The sequence below is a fragment of the Lasiodiplodia theobromae genome (genome assembly GCF_012971845.1).
Source record: "Lasiodiplodia theobromae strain AM2As chromosome Unknown scaffold_13, whole genome shotgun sequence".
In the NCBI taxonomy this organism is placed as follows: domain Eukaryota; kingdom Fungi; phylum Ascomycota; class Dothideomycetes; order Botryosphaeriales; family Botryosphaeriaceae; genus Lasiodiplodia; species Lasiodiplodia theobromae.
In genome coordinates this window covers 867,004-887,374 of record NW_023336333.1, presented here as the reverse complement: position 1 = coordinate 887,374, position 20,371 = coordinate 867,004, and the positions used below count along the sequence as shown (strand labels likewise).

Sequence of the window (20,371 nt, the reverse complement as noted above, 5' to 3'; positions counted from 1 at the left end):
ACACAAAGACGAATTTTTGGAGGCCTTTTTGTAAAGTGGAAAGGGCAAACGTGCCTTTTCTTGTCGTCTTGTATCTCCTCCAATTCTTCATACGGCTGTTGATTCAGCTCCCGCTTCTGAGTGGGACTCGATATGGCCGAATAATCGTCTCTTTTAAGAGCTGGTGCTAACTCTTTGCGGTGTTCCGGCGAGGATGAGCCCTCATTACGTTGGTGTTCGGCCATGCTGTCCGCCTCCTCCATGCCAGTGCGAGCTAGGCACAAGCTGACTTCCCTTGTAATTGTAGTGTTGATATGAGGGGGAAGGTGCGCGATGGTCTTTTGAAAAGTATAGCGGCGTGCTTGTTCAGAGGCGTTTTCGTCCTGGGGAATAGCAGCTGCAAAACCGCTTCGATATTGAGAGATATGTACGATCCGGTGTGAAGGGTATGAACTGACCCCGATGATGAGATGAAGATCGGACCAACGCAAGTGGTAGCCCTCGGTCAAATGCGACTGGGAAGAGTGGAAAGAAAAGTGCGCGAGGCTATGGGGACGGATGTAGCTGACCGGTGCCTGCGCCTCGAGGCTTTCCGCGAGCCAATCAGCAATACCCCCACCTGCTCAGCCCCTACTATGACACGAAAGCCCTTCACCCATATTTTCAGAGCCTTGCGAACGTTTTGGATTTCGCTATGTCGCAACCCGACTGCAGAAATATGCCACAATGATGCACACTCCACCGGCGCAGTCTGAAGCCCTTGAAGAGATCGAGCTCGGTTTACGACAGTACGGCTACCCCGCGCTGGCACGATGGATGGCCAAGGATCCGGACAGCGAGACGTTCATTTACCGCAAATTCGACCAACTAAGCGCTCGGAACCTGCTCTTCCTACAATGTCAATTAATTGAGCTAGAGGAAAAGCTGAAAAAGCTTGACGTCGAGATACGTTGCAGCAGAGAACCTGACCTGATAAAGTCGCAAGTGAGATGGGAGACTTTTGTGGAGAAATCGGAGGAAGAGGATGGCCCAGTAAGAAGGGTAATGGAAGTTCAGGTGGAAGTTCAGGTGGAAGTTCAGAAGAAACTAAAGGAATACCGTAAGTCTATCGTTGTCTTCATGGTTTATTTGCACAAGGCAGTTGGCCGAAGCCATATGGAACGAAAATACTGACCATGAGTAGATAAAGCACTATTACTACAATCGCAAATAGCCGCACTCGATAGGCCACGAGCAAATGCACTCTCAGCATTACGCAAATGGTTCTGCTTCCCAAGTACTAGTGTTGGGTCGACCGGACAGCAGTACCAAACTAGAATCCTCGGAAAAGCCCAGACGGTGTTTGAAAACGAACAAGATCTAGCAGCACTTCGGACACCAGCGGATAAAGACCCATTCTCAAGATTTCTGCAGGACCACTGGGGCCGGCTCGGAAAGAACAACCGGACATCAATCGACGGGGCCGAGTATTTCCAGGAACAAGCTGTTGCTCGCGTCGTCGCTTTCGTGAGCTCCGCAGTGGCCGCAATCCTGCTCATTGGAGCCATAACATCCCTCTATTTCATCTCCAGCCCCGGTGCCAGGCTCGGAACGGTCGCTTGCTTTACGATCTTCTTTGCGCTTAGCCTTAGTCTTTTTACGAATGCTAAGCGGGCCGAAATCTTCGCGGCAACGGCAGCATACGCTGCTGTGCTAGTCGTCTTCGTCTCGGGCAACCTTGGGGGTTTAGGGAGTGCGCTATGAGATTGGCCTGGTGTGAAGCGGGCTGCTCGGCTCTTTGAGGATCCAGTATCAGTATGTATAGCGCTATGCAATATAGGATCAGTGGCTTTTGATACATGCAACACACGGGGTGAGCGACGCAACGTGAAATAGAACAAGACGGAAGGCATTTCAGATGGGAAGAAAAACGCCCTGAAAGGCAGATAATGCCACTCTGGTCACTACATGCTACTGTTACAACAACTCAAAAGAGCAGAGATATATATACAAAAACCAGGCCCCTATCTTACCAGAGTCTGCATGAGAATGTTCTACGAAATCATCAAATCATGTTACCTTTTTCCAAACGATAGACAAAAACTATGCCTTTTGATCAACCGTGCCAGCAGTGCCGCCAATGGGCTTGCTCTGAAGATCAGGAGAGACAGGCGAACGCGGCCTGGTGGAGATCCTACTACTGACCTTGGACCGAACCTGACGTACAAGGCGGCCAGGCGTCCGTAGCCTGCTCCATAGCAGCACAGTGGTAGTCAGCAGCGCCAGAGCGCCGGCCTGGTGGGTAGCAGCCAGATGCGTGGGAACCATGTAGATCAGGGTGCTGATGCCGAGGGCGACCTGGACCCAGGCCATGTGCGTGACGCCGGTCATGCCCTTCTTGACGTCACGGGGAAGGACGGCGCGGAGCTTGGGGAAGCGGGTGTAGGCGGCGAGCGCAATGACGGCGGTGAAGGTGGTAACGGCGAGGCAGCGGTGGTCGAGCTGGACGAGCGAGGGGTTCTCGAGCATGTTGCGCCACCACAGGTCCGACTGGTCGGGCGTGTGGCTGTAGAAGGGGTCAAAGAGCTCCTTCTTCGGCGGCGTCAGGCCCAGGCCCATCCACGGGAACTCGTTGTAGATCAAGCCGGCGTCGAGGCCGGCAACGAGCGCGCCGGACATGGCGGTGACGAAGACGAGGGCAGTGAGGGCGGTGACGTAGCGCTTGAAGGGGCGCAGATGCGGGTGTTGCAGGGCGGCGATGGCCTCGTAGGCGGCGACGGGGTTCTTGATCCAGCGGTGCTCGCGCAGGATGGAAAAGCCGGTCACGAGCATGGAGCAGTAGACGACGAAGGCAGCGCCCAGGTGGGCAGTCAGGCGATACTGGGACACACGCGGGTGGCTGCCGGGAGCGAAGAGGTCATCTTTCAGGCCACTAGCAACCATCCACCAGCCGATCACACCCTGGAAGCCGATCATGCCGCAGATGCCGGTGAGTTTCCAAGCCATGGATGCTGTGACCTGACGCCGAGCGATGAAGTATATGGTGGGTAGCAGAAAGGTCACGCCAATAAAGCGGCCCCACAGACGGTGTGTCCATTCCATCCAGTAGATTTTCTTGAACTCCTCGAGGGTCATGCGCGAGTTGAGCAGGTGGAACTCGGGAGAGGCACGGTACTTTGCGAATTCGGACTCCCAGTCTTCCTGGGACATGGGAGGGAGAGAGCCGGTAACAGGACGCCATTCAGTAATGCTAAGGCTGTGGGGGTTGTTAGGTAGAGCGCGGGCAAAATGGAGGGTTGACGAGAGCGTACCCAGACTCGGTGAGACGAGTCAAGCCACCAAAAACAACAATGCCAAAAACGCTGGCAGCGCTGCCGAGTAACCAGTATGCCACAATCTTTCGATTGCTCTTCGGGAAAAAGCTTCTTTTCTTGACCTCAGTGGCAGCCTTCTGGACGGGCTTGGTGCCAATTGATTTGCTCAAGGCTCCGAGCGGAGTCTGGGCAGGCTTCGCGGTGGACTGCCATCGTACGGCGCCGAGGATGGGACTCTGGCGGAGGTGGGAGCGGAGCGGCGGCGGGACGGCAGACTTTGCGGGATTGACAGCTCGGCTGCAGGCGAAGAAGTCGCGCGAGAGGCGCGGAGCAGCGCGCCTCAAGGCGGGAAAGGCCTGGAAGATCGAAGCCATGGCGGGCGGGCGCCGTGGTGGTGTTGCAAAAAGTCACTTGAAGCTGCGGTGGTTCGACAGTTCGGAAGCCGTGCAACCTCCGGCGCGGGCCAGCTCCGGCCAATCAGCGCGCGGCATTGCAAATGGACGACGCACCCGCCAAGCTTATGGGTGGATTGCTCGGATGTCCGGACAGCTGCCGGCCACATCTTCTCTGCGCCCCCCGGCCAGCCACGGCATACTGGGTCTGCAGTCAAATTAAAGTAAACGTAATTATAGAAAATCATTTTTCACTATGTTTCGCTTTGTTTTCCAAGCTCGCAATTGCAACCATGGAAAGAGAGGCCCGTACCAAAGCCATGCGGCGGGACTAGATTGGCCGAAGATCAGTGGAAGCCGCCATGGCCACGGCAGCGGCATGTGCGCGCACATCACCCGAAAAGCGCAGCTTGATGACAGCGCAAGAGACAGATACATGCACATCAATATGCCGTACGCACAGTGACAGGTCCCGGTGACCGGCTCGGTGCACTGCCCCCACCGACGCGGCAGTTCCTGATATAGCTGAGGGGCGAAGGCTACTATATTGCAGCCACGTGCAGATTTCGGGTTGCACGGATCTGGGGCCATTACCGGCATATGACGTGCGTGCTTTCTTTTTTTTGCATATGCGGCGGCCCGTCGCTGCGGGCGATAAGGCCGCAATTCCTCCCTTGTGATGGTTGGGAGTGACCTGAAGGCGTTCGCAGCGGGCGGATGTGCGTAGCGGGGCCGCTGGAGCGCACTTGCGGCCGGCGGCCTAACAAACACGGCACGCGAGCGAGAGCACGCCCCGCCGCATCCAGCTTAATCGCACTTCAATCATGGCACTTTGTGGTGCCCTTGCGGCCCCTTTTGCCGCACTATGGCATCCTTTCAGCCACGACTGGGCCCGGCCGGTGGCCACGAATATACGCGGCTGCAGGGTCTGGGGGCGCAGACTGCGGGGCGTTTGCTCACGAGCCCCAACGTCAGCGTCGCACTGGCCGTCAGGATGGATCAGCGCCCGTAGCGAGAAAGAAGGCCGCCTCCACCCGACAGACATGTTCATGACTTTGCCGCAATCACCTCGCGCCTCGTACCAGAACACACCTGCCTGCGACCCGCCCGCATGATACGTACTGCGCCTTCGTCGCTCCATAGCTGCTCGTAGTCGCCTCCGAAACCGCCCGGTGGCTTTGTAGCTACCCTCAGTGACATGGATGGACACAGTGGCGGGCCTCCCGACTTCCATCACTTGGTCTCTCATCTGAACCTCGACCCGGACGCCTGGCAGTCATCACAAGCCGATGGGACCTCATCTACCGTGTCGTCCGTGACCGATGGCCTGCGTTTGCAGAGCGCTATCCCCGCCCAGCTGTATCCTACTACCACCACCTCATCGCCACGCAACTCTCTGTTCTCTGGCCCTCCCGCTTCTGCGCCGCCATCCAACTCCTCTCGCCCCCTGCTCCCGCCCCAGCCCATCACCTCCCCTCCGTCTTCTTCAAGACGCTCCGCTCGCTTTGACGTCGAGCTGCCCGGCCGCAATCGCACCCCGATAGCCAGGGTTGAGAAGGATGTGGATGATCCTACCACTCCCGTCGGCTCTCGGAGATCCAACGAACGGAGCGAACACCAGAATCTCACCACCCTGAGTCGCCTGTTCGCCGGCACTTCGCCTTCCTCGACGAGGTCCACTCCCTACAGCAGAATGCAATCGAGCTGTACATCTTTCCTCGCATTCATCACCAAGTTTTACGCTAACGTCAAACAGCTGCTGCCGGAATGATCCCCGGCTCTTTGTCCCATCACGTCTACACCAGAGGCCTGCTTGACGGTCGTCACTCAGACATCATTATCGTAGCCTTTGGAAAGAGATATCGCCTTCACCGGCTGGTTCTCGACCAAGCGCCCTTCTTCAGTTCCATGCTCTCCGGCCCCTGGCGAGAGAGTCGCGCTGAAGAGGTTACGCTCCATCCAGAGGGAATCGACCACTGTATCTCAGAGGCGGCCTTTGAGCTGACTCTGAAACGCCTGTACGGCTTCGATATCTCCGAGGAGGAAGACGCCGAGTGCTTGGGGTTGTTCGCGACTGCATGCTGGCTCGAAATGCAGGACCTGATCGACTCGAGCATTGACGCCATCCTGCGAAGGATGCATCCCGACAATCTTGGCCCACTCATCAAGCTGGTCACCCTGCAGTACTATGGAAGAGCTGGTGAGAGGCTACTCGCGTCAGCAAAGGCTATGCTCTGCAGGGACGGTTGCGAGATGAAACTGAAGAACTGGGATGAGGTCCCTGGTGAGATCGTCCGGGAGATCGTCGGTGGGGACGGCTTCTATATCCACGGGGAATGGGAGAGATGGGTCTTGGCAAAACGCCTGCTGGACCGCCGACTCAAGAAGGTGGCTGCCGAGTTCGGCCTCATCAAGTCTGCGAAATCTCGGAGCACAAAAGCACCAGACATGCTCGGCCTCATGGCCGTCAGGTTCGACAGTGTCTATCGTCAAAATGCCATCACGACTGGCTTGTCACGCCAGGAGAATCCCATGGATGAGCAGCAAAAATGGATGTCTCTGTACACCCATCATGACATCGAGCCTCTCTTGGTTCTGCTCGAGGAAGGAATTCACTACATCCATCTGGAATTTGAGCAGCTGCAGTTCATCCGGACAGCACGTGATACCTTTGGACTGCCAATTGTCTCGGAGAAGGCAATCACAAATGCTCTGTGGATGCAGATGGAGCTTCGGCAGAAAGTGCTGTCTGCAAATCCACAGGATATGGAACTCGGCCTCAGTAAGGCGGCTGAGCAAGAGCAGCCACACCCGCAGTCATCCAGGAGCAGCACCTCATCAAAAGGCAAGCAAACCGCCGTGGAACCAACAACCCCTGACTCAGAGCACGAAGAGATGGACTCCGGTAGTTGGGATGCCAACGGCAAGCCTCGAAAATTCTGGATTCCCTCAGCAGACTGCAACATCGTCATGGGCGGCGCTGCTGAGCCCGTCATCACCACAACAAGCGCCTCTCCTCGCCATGCTTCACGCTTATCAGCTACGCTGCAGCCGGAAGATGTTCAATGGGCGACAGACTTCTCCGTCATGCCAGACGCCAACCGCATACCAACACCGTTCCGTCCAGGGTCTTCTGGTGGCATGCCCACGTCCAGACCCAAGGGTGTCTCCTACACGCACTTTCCTCCTTTCCGCTTTGCAGCCGAGTTCCCGAATCCGCGTCTACTAAAGGAGAAAAAGCGCGTCTACTCCCGCACCGTCTTCTACGCTGGCTCGCTTTGGAACATCTACATCCAGAAAGTCCGCTCATCCAAGAACCCCCAGCTGGGCGTGTACCTGCACCGCGCAAAGGAGTACTCGGCCGAAGACGGCGCCAACACCGGCGAAATCATGACATCCGCCTCCGCCCGCATCGGCGAGCTCGAGCGGCGCATCCTCGTTGGCGGCACAGGCACGGAGCGCAGCTCCCGCCGCAGTCGACAGGCCGAGCAGGTCGCCACGGCCATGATGGGCATCGCTCCAGAAGACGACAACACGTCCAGCGGCGGCGACGGCGAAATCATCACAACACCCACCACCACCTCCCGCACCGGCGAGCGGCCGTCCCGCCACCGCTCGCAAACCGTCCCGCCGCAGGCCGACCTCAGCTCGACCGCCGGCCTGCCGGAATGGATGCGCACGCCCTGGACGACGGCCGGCGATACGGAGAACGACGAAGAAGACGAATCAGACACCGAGAACCTTACGCACTCGCAATACGTCCGCCACCGCCTGCCGGGCAATCCCTACTACCACCCCTCCTCCGCCGCCATCCCGCCGGCCCCTCCTTCCCGCACCGCATCGACGTCGTCTTTCTCCAGCAAGCATGGCCACGACAGGCGCCAACCTGAGTCCGCCATCACCATCCCGCCGTACATCGATGGTAGGCCGACGATCAAGACGTACTTTAAGATCTACTCGCCCTCTAAGGGTGGCCGCCTGCTGTCGGTGTACGAGAGCGCGCCGGACCGCTTCAACTTCAGTCAGAGCTGGGGCTGGAAGAGCAGCACGTTGATGCTGGATGATACCGTTGCTGCGGCGCCGGCAGCTGCAGGTAGCAGCTCTGCGGCGGGGGCTGGGGCTGACGCCGGCGATATCCTGGCTGGCACCGCTACGGCGATTGATGGCATAGAGCAGGCAACGCAGGCATTGGCCGGGGAGGTGGGTGCGGAGGGGAGTAGGGCGAGTAGTGCGGCGTGGAAGGAGAGGGGGAGGAGTAAGAAGGGGGATGGGTTGTTGCGGTTTATGGTTGTGATTGGGAACTTGTAGATTTCGGGGAGGTGTTTTTTCTTCACTCTGGCGTCGATGGAGAGAGAGCTGGGCTCGGGATGGGAAAGGATAGGGATAGATTGGCGTACAGGTGGGAAAGAGATCATGGGCGGGAAAACTGGTTGCCGGATGGGTGGCTGGCGTTGTTTTCGAAATTGCGTCACGGACGGGGTGATACCTTTCTCACTACTTTCTTTGTTTACTGCCTGGTCTACCGTTTTGTCTCGGACTATTGGTACAGACTTGCTGCGATGCACATCGTTTGCTTGTTGACAGTTCGTTGACACATACTTAGCGTTTCGGAGAGCGCCGCGTGGGGGTTTGTTCATGACTGTATGGTCGGTCACTCGCTTCCTTGTCTTTACCCTGCTACGAAACATTATATCCGGCTCTGCATCATGTATACGATCGACTGCAGCCTTCTGCCTGTTTGGTTTTCTCTTTCACCTTGGATCACGAAAGCATGAACATGACGACACATCGCGTTTGAGTTCTGATGATGAAGTGTACTAGCTTGGTGGCTGGCTGACTTGCAGAAAGTGGCGTGGTGTGAAGTATGCATGGCTTGCAGTAGGGTTGGGCCGCATTCTTGCGGCTTACTACATACAGCCTCATTATTGAACTGCAAGCCTCATCATCACCTTATTTTCTTCAGAGGTATACGACAGCATTCCTGCATGGGTTCATCACGTAGGCAGCAGGGTCATTCTTGGTTGATGGGTGCACGACGGGTGCACTATTGAATTTCCCTGCTGCTGCGTTGCAGCCTGAATTCGCCCAAGAGATGGCATGACTGAAGAACGGAGAGGGGAAGCTTTGGTAGGGTAGTTGTCGCCGGTAACTCGATCCCTGGCTGAAGTGTAGCAATAATGACCTTGTCATATATCATGAAGCGGAGGGCCATGCGTCGATATTGCAGGGCGCCCCTTGCCTGTTGAGAGAGAAAAATTCTTCAGCGAAGGTTGCGTTTAAGTGGTTGAACTGGCCTTGACAGGATGACGAGATAGTTGCATGCCCCGATTGGTCAAACGTCAGATGGCTGATTGGTTAAATGGTCGGTTGGTTGGTTGGCCGGCTAAATCAAGCTAAAGCTGCGAGATAATGCGTCTTCTTCTTGCACCTTCTTAAGATTGGTGGAATTAGCGGTTACAGCATTTTGTATCTTTCGACCTCTACAGCCCCCTCTCACAGCCGATGGCTAGCGTAGATTTTTTTTTTTTTGCTCATGTCATAGGTAGTTGAAGCCATCGTCCGGACGAGAATGTCGAATTTTTAATTCTACATATACATCCGGACGATAGCTTCAGCTACCCGCATATGTTATTTTCCCAGGCAGAGCTGGGGCATAATTACGCTATTTTCTAAAGCCCTGCTATTCTTCGCGCTAGCCATCGGCTGCGAGAGGGACTATGCGTTAAGGAACTACGCGATAGTCTTAGATATTAAAGGTCTTTCTTATCGATAACCTCTTTGGCCTCTATACTAGCTAAGGATTATAGCATTCGGTCGGCCATCAACTATTAGTAAGCCTACTAAGGGAGTCTGGTGACCCTGCTGCCCGAATAAGCCAGCCAAATATGAGTTGTCGGTGCACCGATCGGCGAGGCTGACACTCCAACTTGCTCACCATGTGAGGCTGCGCCGTAACACTTGGGCCTACCTGGACGGAAAGAGAAGCATCTTTTGTAACCGCCATGCTTGATGAGCAGCAAAGAAGCTTCTTGGCTTCACTTAGCCATCAAGTGACCAAAATTCGTACATGAAGCTGAATTTCAAGCTATAACGTCGCCAGTCCGTCGTTACCCGCACGGTTTTACTTTGGAAAGCTACTTGTGTGAAACGCTCCTCTATTAAGCAATTCAACCAGCGATAACGCAGATGCATGCAGCAGGCTCTCGTGGTGTTGTTTTGTGATTTATCATATGGTCGCATTCTGGAGCGTCAGCACAACATGAAGCCCCAATGCTTCGCTTGTAGAGCCCCGCGCTTCACCCATGCGCGTAATCCTTGTATAGTCATAAGTTCAGCCTTGCACATGCTGAAACCCGTTGGTGATTTGTTAAGACAAAGGGCAGCGTCAGCATGACAGTGCTTCAGGCGCCACGAGACGCGCTCTCGATAATGGGGCTGGAAGTACAATCACGAGTGAGAATTTTTCAGTACAGCCTCATACGCCCCGCACGAAGCGGCGGCATGAGTTGACAAAGCTGCTAGACTCACATACTCTGGACATTCCCCACCTCAACTTCCAACTCTGAGTCCTCCTATCAGCACTCATCTTCCTTCAAGATATCTGCATCCTATCTGTAAACATCCTCAAATTTACCTACAATCGAACTTCTATTTTTGCTACCCAAACACCTGCATCATCAGAATGCCGGACCTTTCTGTTGGACTCCAAATCGGTGTTGAGTTGACCAAATTGTTCGGAACGTCTGCGGCGAAGACAGCTGCAAACAATGTATACGAAGGCATCCTTGCACTAGCGCGAAACCTCCGTCTATCTGGCTCAGACCTGTTGGTGGAAGTTGATTTAGCGGATGTATTTGGACGTGGAAAGATCACCCAGAATATCGAACAACAGTTCCGCACTGATGTGCTCCGTGCTACTGAACTTAGAGCGATCCAACGCGATGGAGTTCTAGCCTTGAGCGTCGGACCTGGCCCCAGCCTCGTAGAAGCTACACCGCGCTCCAAAGAGCATTTAATGGCTTCAGTCATACAGCTGTCGTTCCTGGGGTGGGTCCACAACCGTCGGTCCCTTGCATCTGCGCTCGATGATTGCCTGAACAAGCGATTTGAGATGCAGATACCTGGCTCAAACCCCAGCCCTGGCTATGAAGGGATTTCTGGTGTTCTTGAAGCATGCAGCTCCCAAACATCCAATTTTGACTGGTCGCGCTATCTCTATCAGGTCAAAAGCCGACTGGTGTCTGCTTCCATAATCGGCAACAGGGTTGACGAATCAGCCATGAGCTTGGCACCAAGTCTCCTCCGTGCCTGCATGGATTGTCTCTACATCATTCAGAGAGCACCAGAGGAACGCTTCATGCTTGTCGGCGAGGGGGGAGTGGGCCTGGTGACACTCATCGTGTGGGCACATCACCTCCTCGGTCTCAGCGTGCTTATTCTGGACCGGAGGACCTCTCAAAAAGTTGGATATCCTAGCGATGATTGTCCAAAGCCATCCATTATCATCTCATTCAATGGTCTTACGGGAAGGGAGCCGTCAGTGAGCATCTTGGATCGCAACGATGATGAAATCATCAGGATAGCGCCTGAGCAAAACGGCGCACTACCAATGGAAACACGCGAGCGTCTCAAGCTCCGTGGCTATGGGACCATCCGCCTTTGCCGCATACTTGAGGAGTCACTCGATCTGTTTCTCAGAGACCCAGAAAATTCAGCATTGGTTGCCGGAGCCGAGATGACAATAGCTCTAGCACAGTTGGTTTCGCAGAGACTTTTTCGCACCACAGATGAAAGGTATAAGCGTTTTGCAAAATGTAATATCGACCGGAGGGCCATCTGTGACGCCGCAAGGGTATTCTTCGCTCACCCATTCTCCCTGGACCGAACCGAAAGGCCACTTTACGATGAAGCAAGCGCTGAAGAATATTCGAAAAGCTTAGCACCAGTGAAAAGATGGCAAGAGATGCAGGTCCCACCAGCGCTCCAGCAACCGAGGTATCAACACGAAAAGCGGAGCTACCCGATTACTGCGATATCTCTCCTCGATCTCTCCATTTCACTACTGTGTTTTGCCGCCGTTGCAGGAATAGATGATTGCGCCGAGATGAAACTTGTGCTCGAAGACAACATCGATACGAAGAGTGACTTTGTCCACCGCATTCGGAAGTTGAACGATGGTATTGTATTCGAATCCCACGATTTATTTGGTGAAATCTGCAGGCTCCTTGTAGGTCAGGAGCTCTCGTTGCGTTACTCTCCGGAAGACAGCGCTGGAGATGGAAATAGCTTCATGATCAGCGACTTTGGCTGGACAATCAGTCTTCCAACCTACGGTGATATTGACCCATTCACTGTTGTTCCAGAGAGGATCTTCATCCGCGAAGGCGTGCCGACAAACACCAAAACAATGGAGCGAAAGAATCGCGTGCGGGACGCAATCAGCTCCGCTATAGAAATCCTCGGCAATATTCCGCCAAACGTCGACTGGATACGCGACCGCAACACGGGAATGTACAGCCTTAGGTGCGTTTCTCCCGTTCACGAACGAATCGAATATTACGGAGCCCGTGAAAACGGCTTTCATTTGGCCATCAAGTTCAAAGGGAAACACATTGAGCATTTAAATGCAAAAGGGGAACCGTACTGGTTTGAAATCAATCAATCATGCCGGAACTTTCATAATGCCTTATGGAACACGTTTACCGCGCCCCAATGTCAACACACAAGGGACCAAGATATCAGAGACATGGTAGATGAGGCACAGCTTGGACTAGGGGTTGCCACAGCTGCTGGCCAATGGTCGTGGTCTAGCCAAGAGATTGGCAGGAAAGGAGTTCAATTCTCGGAGAAAGTCATTGTCGTACTTGTTAAAGACGACAAGAGAGCCAGATGGTTGGCAGCAGGTGATGCGCAAAAAACAAACTACATTCGCAAGGTAATGCTCCGTGGGAAGCAATCCTGCGAGGACTGTGCTATCAAGGCTGCGGCAGCCTTGCCCGGAAAGTGGTTCGTGATTATCTGATATTTCTGGTAGCTGCGGAGCTACCTTGCCGTTACCCTGTATAACGGGCGGGATGAGTCTGTACTATTTTCGCATGGGTCCCGTTACCCACAGAAAGACAAAAGCCTCTGGGGGAATGTTACGTTTGAGTGGTTAACATGGCTTGAACAATGATATGGTAGTTCTGTGCCCCGATTGGTCAAACGTTAGGCCTTGTAGAGATAGATGATTGGCTGGTTGGTTGGTTGGCTGGCTAAGTCAAGCTAGAGCTGCGGGATAACGCATCTACCTCTCGTACTCGTAACCCGTAATTCATACTTTTTTTAAGTTTGGCAATAAAGGTTGCGGGCTTTTTGAATATTTCAGCTCTGTATAGCAATGGCGTTACACGAGCCATATTCCCACGTGTTTGCATTGCGGCACGCAATTGGCTGAGGTGTTTGCCGGTTGTACTGCCAGGGAAGAAGACTCGAAACGGCTAGAGATTTTCGTTAAGCAGCCAAGGAGCAATGCAAACAAAGTAGGTGTGAGATGTAGCCACGTGAATTACGTCAAGAGCCAAGATGATATCGGCGCCAAGTCTTGTTCCGGAAACTCCGGGCATGAAATAGATCGACAATTTACCCGATAACAATGCCATCCATATAGCTGTTATGTAGGGTTTCCCTACATTCAAAACTATATCTGGCGTAGTGCGGCTATCTCAACGGTGTTCTCATCGATGCCGAGCCTACCTTTGTAGGTTTCACGCCTGCAAACGCGGGCTTGGCCTCCGCCCTTGGCACTTCATCACTCAGGACCAGACCTTGGCAATTCAGGCAACTCAAGTGATAAAACCGTCTGATAGCAATCCGTACCTGGACCGGATACGTTCCGTTCTTTCTTGACTGAGGTCGTTTCGTAGCCAACAGCGTCCTTCATCTACACCATGACAGAGCCATCATCTTTCGATCTGCAAAACAGATCCACACACACTCCCGATGTAGAAGCCAGCCCACCCGCGGGCGGCGACCCGCTCGACCTCCGCTCTAAAATCAAAGAAGAGCAGGAGATGGACCAAATCACAGCCAACACGTCCCGGCGGCGGAAGCGCTACAGCATCGGGAAAAACAGTTCCCAACGTGCCTCAGCCCTCCGCAAATTCTACGAGGAGCAAAACGCCAACATCCGCTCCTTCCTCAAGCCCATCGACAACCACCAGCAGGAGGCCGCCGACGCGCAGTCCTCAACGCAGCTCAAATACAAGATCGCCGTCTACGGCAGCCTAGCCGCGAACGTCGTCCTCTCTGCACTCCAGCTCTACGGCGCGGTATCCTCCGGCTCGCTATCCCTCTTCACGACCATGGCCGATTCCGTCTTCGACCCTTTGTCTGGCTTGATGCTGCTGATCACGCACCGCACGGTGAAGAAGGTCGACGCGCAGCGGTTCCCGTCGGGCAAGGCGCGCATATCGACGGCCGGCAACATCGTCTTCTCGTTCCTCATGTGCGCCGTCTCGCTCATCCTGATCGTCATGTCGGCGCGCGACCTGGCCGCGGGCAGCGAGGCCGAGACGAAGGATTTTTACCTGCCGTCCGTCATCGCCGTTGCCGTGGCGTTTTGTACTAAGCTGGCGCTGTTCTTCTACTGCTGGGCGCTGAAGGATCTGTACTCGCAGGTGCACATCTTGTGGCGGGACCACCGGAATGATCTGCTCATCAACGGGTTTGGCATACTGACGTCCGTGGGCGGTGCGAAGCTGAAGTGGTATATCGACCCTACCGGCGCTATCGTCTTGTCTGCGTTGATCGCGTTCCTCTGGGGCCGGACTATCCACGAGGAGTTCTTGTTGCTTATTGGTGTCTCGGCGGATGTGAAGATGCAGCAGTTGATTACGTATATCGGTACGCAATTCCCGTATTTCGACGAACTGACCGTAGAACGGACGAGATGAACTAACGTTGTGACCACAGCAATGACTCACTCAGACCTCATCCTCCAAGTCGACACGGTCAGGGCGTATTACTCTGGACCGCGGATCATCGCCGAAGTCGACGTTGTGATGGATTCGCACTTGCGGCTCGACGCGGCGCACGACGTTGCGGAGGAGCTCCAGATGAAGCTGGAGCAGATGCCGCAGATCGAAAGGGCGTTCGTGCACATCGACTATGAGACGAATCACTCGCCGGTATGTCTTCTGATGCGCTTGCGGATTTCGGTTAACTGACCTACCACCGTTAGGAACATTCCCTGAAGAAGTATCTGTGATGTGATTGGACACTTGGGATCTTGGAATTGGAAGAGGGACACATGTCGTTAGACCCCTCGAAATAAGGGTTGATTATCTGTTATTTCCGTGAACCATCGTTGAGCTTGTGTCTGCTTGTCGTTATACAGGCCATGCTCCCGTGACCCTTCTTCCTCAGCATTCGCCGATGATGTATAGGCGCTTGAACGATGCGACCATGGTGACACAACGCTAAACCATCACTTTGCCGAGTAAACGGGGTGTCTAGGCACCCGCCACTTGCCTGTTCTCTTTCGTAAAGCCACCGTCAGCCCTCGAGAGGCAAAGTAAGCAGCAAGCGCTGATGGCATGTCGTCGTCAACTGCCCCGTCCACCCGCGATCGATAAACCTTCCGTTAGTCAGCCGCGGGTAAGCGGGACCTCGACTCATGACCCGCAGCAAGGAATCAAGCTCCATTTTGCGCCGCGTTATCGATGTAATGCTTTCCGGCACTGTAATTGGCTGGACATGGTCCGTGAGTCAGTCAGCGGAGGAGGCAACTCAAAAATGGTCATCCGCGTCATCCACACGGAGGGTCAGCCACTGCTATACTCTTTAAGTTAGCGGCTAGCGTGGCAGCCCGACGACAACAGCCTTTTTTGCTTCGCTGTCTCTTCCCGGCCCCCCCAGCTATTCTTAGCGAGTCTGTCTGCCGAAAGCTGAAGATCGGAGAGCCCCACGAACACATCACACGCGCCATCTTCTAGCTTGTTAGAGAGGTACGTACCATTGGTCGCGGATGAGTACACCTACTTCCATCGCAACTCCACAACTCCACTTTAGCATGTTTCGACGAGATAGGCAAGTGCTTCTGCCGGTGGAGAAAAATCGTACGGTGGTGATTTGTTCGTATTATACAAGGGAGGAAGAAACCCACTGGTTAAATTCAAAACGCCCCCTCGTGTACCCTTGTTAAAGCAACCTTCCCATGTGCACGCGTCTCTATGGTGATGCTACAACAAAAGGCTCCAGCTTTTTAAAATCAACGCGCGATGACGGCGCTTCTTCAAAAATGCGCCTTTTTGTGTGTGTTTCGAAAGCGAAGAAGTGGAGAATGTCTCTCAAGGCGCCGCTGACCCCCCAAAAAAGGAAAGAGTATAAAGGGAAAAGAAAAGTATGGTACAAGCGTCGTTGACACGTCAACGGCGATCGTACTCCGGGAAGAGGTTGGTGTCGTCAAGGGGGTGTTTCTGGGGGATGGATAGGGAGGGGTTGGGTTGCAGCCGCCGGAACCGCGCCGAGCCGTCGACAAGTCACCGTTTTTCCCGTGTTTTCGAGATAGCCGCCGTGGAAGAAAAATAGAAAAGCCAAGACGAAAATGGACGATCATGTGTACCGGACGGAATCCGGATCCGGAAATCCCGCTCCACAAGGTTTCCTGTCCGGGAGGATGGAACAGGAGGGATGTGGAGTCCGAACGTTGATCCCAGAGACCCGGGTAGCGGCTGCCCATGTCCACGTTTTCTTCATGCAAAGGCCGGTCCTTCCGCGGTGTGCCCATCTCATGCCATCTTGAATCTTGCATGCATGCAGCAGGCAGACTGCAGTGTGCAGTATGCAGCAGCATGAATGCAGTCGTGCTCCCCCATGTCAAAGCCAGTCAATTCGACCAGCATTCATCGTCAATCTCACCGTCCGTTGCAAACGGCTGCCGCCCAATCGCAATCATCATCGTCATCATCAACATTCACCTCCTCCTCTCTTTTACGCACCCGTTCCGTCCGCCCGTCACGCCGACGTCAACCCCATCTCGAGGAGGAGTATCGCATCCTAAGCCAGCTGCGGCTGGCCCTGGCCCTGCGGAGGCGGCGGAGGGGCGTCGAGACGGCTGTTCTCCGCCATCATGCGCTGGAAGCCGATGCCGACGCCCTCGATGACGGCGAGCAGGATGGCGCAGCCGATGGCACCGTTGCGGACGGCCTTCGCGCCGCCACGCACTGCCAGCGAGCCGCCAGTGAAGAAACCGGCAATGATAGCGTTCCACGGGTCCTCCTTCTTGCGGATGCCCTTGACCGCGCAGTCGAACGTCGAGAAGAGACCGCCCCACACGCCGAAGTTGCCGCCCAGGATTGGCGCGCGCGCCTTGATGGCCGTGATGGCTGTTGGAGAAGACATGTAAGTATCCCTGACTGCGATGTGTTGTGCGTTGCGCTGTTGCGCTGCTTTGGGGTCTACGTACCGCCGATTCTGCGCTCGCCGTACGGCGAGTTACGGAAACCCTTCACACCGTGCCATACTGTTTGTCCATGTCAGCGAGGGCCTGATTGTGGAACGATGCGTCGCAATGCTACGTGTCGAAGCGGGGTGGGATGTTTGAGTTGGGTGGAGCGGAAGTGGAGGATGAAGTGGGATTTGTCCGAGTCGTACCTGCGCCGCCTATCGCCTGTTGGAGAGAATCTTGTTAGCATCGATGTCATTTTTTCGCACGGAGCTGGTCTGCCAGCAGATGGGGATCCGGGCGCAACGTACTCCCATACAGAATGCGCCACCAAAGTCGGACAGCGCAACCCAAGGGCAGGGATCTCTGGAGTGGTCCATTGTGGTTGAGGTCCGTGGACGGGTGTCGGTCTAAGGCTGGGCTGCGGAGCCGCGAGAGCTGCGATTGAGCGCAGTCGAAGAACGCAAAAACAGGATGAGCGACCGGATGGAGAGGCCGCGCAAAGAAATGAAGGGAACGGGCGTCGGACGGTTGGGTGGGTGGACGGTTGCGGTGTCGGGGTATTTGATGGCAAGTCTTCGTGATGATGCAGTCGCCGGCTCGAAAAAGTTGGAGCTCTGCCCGGTCCCGGCCCACACGTGACTTCTCGTCGGTCATCCCGCGTTCCTCCGCATCTTCCTCGTAGTTTGCACATCCAAGTTTTTGTCGCCACTGGTACGAAGAGAATGATCCGGAAGTGACTTCTTAGCATGTTGCCATGCGCATGATATTCGGTAGACCTATGTACTCCTACTCCAGGCAGAATGCATCCGAAAGAGCCAGCCATGATGCTACAAGGTCCCAAACGCCGGAACTCAAATCATTGCCGCCAAACGTATTTGTTCGTTATATCAGCAGTCGTAATGAAGGACTGAGAGGTATCTTAGGAGAATTGAAAAGAAAATAGTGCAGAATGTCATGGGCGAAGCCATGGTGCAGCCGATGCAGATATGTCTAAAGCACCCAAAGTATGCGGAACGCTGAAATACGGTCAGATAAATCACCAAACATAAAACGTATCAGGCTGTTGCTGTCCTGAACAGCATGCGAATGCCCGAGGGCTCCTTGCGCTTGGGCTTCTCCTTCTCTGTCCTCATCGTCGACGAAGACTTCACCGACTTGTGCGACTTGGTCGTCTTCTCAGTCTTGGTAGTCTTGCTTGTCTTGCTTGTTTTGTCTGTCTTGTGCGTCTTGGAGCTGTACGTAGACTTGGCAGCCTTGCTCCTCGCAGACCTGCGAGACTTGAGGTCGTCCTCGTTGAGAACGCCTTCCTTGATGAAGCGGTCGGCGGCGCCAGGGGTGACGAACTCGCCGTCAACGCTCGTGCCGATGCTGTCGGCGGCGATGTCCGCGATTCCGCGGCGCCACCGCTCGATGCGGCTGAGTTCAGGCGGCTGCAGCTCGTCCAACATAAGCGGCTCCTCAGGGCCGTCGATGGCCCGCACCGGGCCGCCGGCCGGAAGCGCAGCTGCCTCCTCGCTGCTTTGCTGGATCTTCTTGATGATCTTGTAGCCGCCCAGGGCCACGATGGTAACGCCGATGCCGACGCCTGCAGCAATCATAAACTGCGGGCTAGCGAGCAGGGCAACGGCAGCCGGGAAAGTACCCTTAAGCGCGGTAAGCGCGCCCGGGCCGAGTTTAGCAACAATGTTGCTGATCTCCGCAAGCGTCAGGGCCACGGCAGCCAGCGCGTCGGGGTTCTTCTGCAGGCTGTCGATCATGGTTACGACAGAGTACTGCAGGCAGTTCGCCTCGTCTAGCATGCGGGTCAGGCCGTTCATCTGGTTCCGCAGCTCCAATTCGTTCTCGCTGCGATGGTCGGGAAGCGGGGGCGGCAGGTCGCCGTAGGCGAGGTCCATGTCGACGTCATCCTTTTTGCTCTTGGACTTGAAGATGGACAAGGGGCCGTCGGTGTATCTGCGTGCGAGCTGGTTCTGCGGTTCCTCGGGGCTGACCTCGTTCTTGAGCGGCGACGAGCCTGGCTTGCCGGCCCGGTCGTTTGCATAGAAGCTGTCTGTGTAACCGCGCTCAAGCGGGGGTCTGTCTCCGGGGTGCTGAGACTTGTGGCGGGTGGAGCTCGACTTCTTGGAGCGGCGCGAGCTCCTGGACTTGCGGTCGTCATCGATGTGGTAGTTCTCCAGAGCGAGCTGGACGCGGCGCTGCTCTAGCTCCTGCTCACGCACGGCCTGGATCTCGGCCTTGCGCTGGCTATAGGCGGACTTGGCCTCCTTGAAGACATTGACGAGGTGCTTGCTCTGGGAGTGCATTAGCGAGCGATCCCACAGGGCGGGGGTGGAGCCGTACAGTGCTAACGACCTTGCCCGACTTGTTGACGACGGTAATGGTCTGACCCAAAGCAGCGACCATTTTGGCAGGCCGTCGCTGGCAGCTGCAGGTGCAACTTGGGCGTACAGGTGGTGAAACAATCTGGGTATAGGGGATTCCGCTCGTGGCCGCCGGTCAACAAGGATGCCGGCGAGAAGCTCGTGGTGGCAGGGTTGTGCGCGTGGACTCCACCGTAGGTGCAGGAAAACCAAGACCAGAGGGCGAACGCAGACCAGCGGCGTTCTTGTAGGAATGAGAAGAAGAGCGGCTTGGGGAGGATAAAGGCACAGGCCTGCTATACTTGAGGATCGCAGGTACTTCACGGGATTTGCATGGCGGCTGGGAAGAGCGAGCAGGCGCCGAAGGTCAGGTTAAGAGGGTGGGCCGGGCGTAATGCGGCCCTGGCTATCGCGCGCCGGAGGGCGGGCGTGCAGGCACCCAGGGCCGGGGAAGGGCGGCAGAAGGGTGCGAATGAGCAGTCGGTGTGAGTCGCCAACAAATCGTGGCACGCTGCCAGCGGCCAACTGGGTTCGCCTGCGGCCGGCGCTTGGGAGATCTGCCTCTAGCATCCGTGCCCCCTTCCCCCTACGCCGGAGTCGCGGTCTGCACTGTGACATTGGACGTGTCCCAGCCTCGCAGAGCTGCATGAGATGGCTGCACCGCGATCTCGTGCTTGATGTCAGTCTGCAGCGCCGCCCTGCTCAACGCCCAAGGTGCGGGATAAGCGGCACCCAACGCAGTCTCACCACCTGCCCGGGTAAGCTGTGTTTTGCGACGCGCTCGGCTTGCCTTCCGCCGCTTTCGCCTGCTGCCTCTGGGTCGCGGCTGCTGGTCTGAGACTCCCGTCAACAGCCACGCCACAGCCACGTTCGGCGTGCGACGGCCGCCTGGCAACGGCGCAGCGCTGGTGCCTCTGC

General features: G+C 55.5%; 6 protein-coding genes across 6 annotated transcripts; 3 read left to right on the top strand and 3 right to left on the bottom strand.

Moving 5' to 3' along the window:
• Positions 1-705: 705 nt before the first annotated feature.
• Positions 706-1,722, top strand: LTHEOB_5044 (uncharacterized protein; the record flags this gene model as incomplete). Its single annotated transcript, XM_035514146.1, has 2 exons — positions 706-1,078; positions 1,163-1,722. 2 exons carry the CDS (start codon positions 706-708, stop codon positions 1,720-1,722), a joined length of 933 nt encoding a protein of 310 aa, XP_035374486.1.
• A 339-nt stretch (positions 1,723-2,061) lies between these two features.
• LTHEOB_5043 (Cytochrome c oxidase assembly protein cox15) lies at positions 2,062-3,646 on the bottom strand (the record flags this gene model as incomplete). Its single annotated transcript, XM_035514145.1, has 2 exons — positions 2,062-3,214; positions 3,270-3,646. The coding sequence occupies 2 exons, from the start codon at positions 3,644-3,646 to the stop codon at positions 2,062-2,064; spliced, it is 1,530 nt and encodes a 509-aa protein (XP_035374485.1).
• Positions 3,647-4,862: 1,216 nt separating this feature from the next.
• On the top strand, positions 4,863-7,972 carry LTHEOB_5042 (BTB/POZ domain containing protein; the record flags this gene model as incomplete). The annotated part of the gene is made up of 2 exons (XM_035514144.1): positions 4,863-5,370; positions 5,421-7,972. The coding sequence occupies 2 exons, from the start codon at positions 4,863-4,865 to the stop codon at positions 7,970-7,972; spliced, it is 3,060 nt and encodes a 1,019-aa protein (XP_035374484.1).
• Positions 7,973-13,593: 5,621 nt separating this feature from the next.
• On the top strand, positions 13,594-14,912 carry LTHEOB_5041 (Cation diffusion facilitator 1 protein; the record flags this gene model as incomplete). Its single annotated transcript, XM_035514143.1, has 3 exons — positions 13,594-14,548; positions 14,618-14,832; positions 14,886-14,912. The coding sequence occupies 3 exons, from the start codon at positions 13,594-13,596 to the stop codon at positions 14,910-14,912; spliced, it is 1,197 nt and encodes a 398-aa protein (XP_035374483.1).
• A 1,790-nt stretch (positions 14,913-16,702) lies between these two features.
• Positions 16,703-17,470, bottom strand: LTHEOB_5040 (Mitochondrial inner membrane translocase protein; the record flags this gene model as incomplete). The annotated part of the gene is made up of 4 exons (XM_035514142.1): positions 16,703-17,061; positions 17,112-17,168; positions 17,300-17,315; positions 17,402-17,470. 4 exons carry the CDS (start codon positions 17,468-17,470, stop codon positions 16,703-16,705), a joined length of 501 nt encoding a protein of 166 aa, XP_035374482.1.
• Positions 17,471-18,148: 678 nt separating this feature from the next.
• Positions 18,149-19,496, bottom strand: LTHEOB_5039 (uncharacterized protein; the record flags this gene model as incomplete). Its single annotated transcript, XM_035514140.1, has 2 exons — positions 18,149-19,384; positions 19,434-19,496. The coding sequence occupies 2 exons, from the start codon at positions 19,494-19,496 to the stop codon at positions 18,149-18,151; spliced, it is 1,299 nt and encodes a 432-aa protein (XP_035374481.1).
• Between the last annotated feature and the right edge of the window lie 875 nt (positions 19,497-20,371).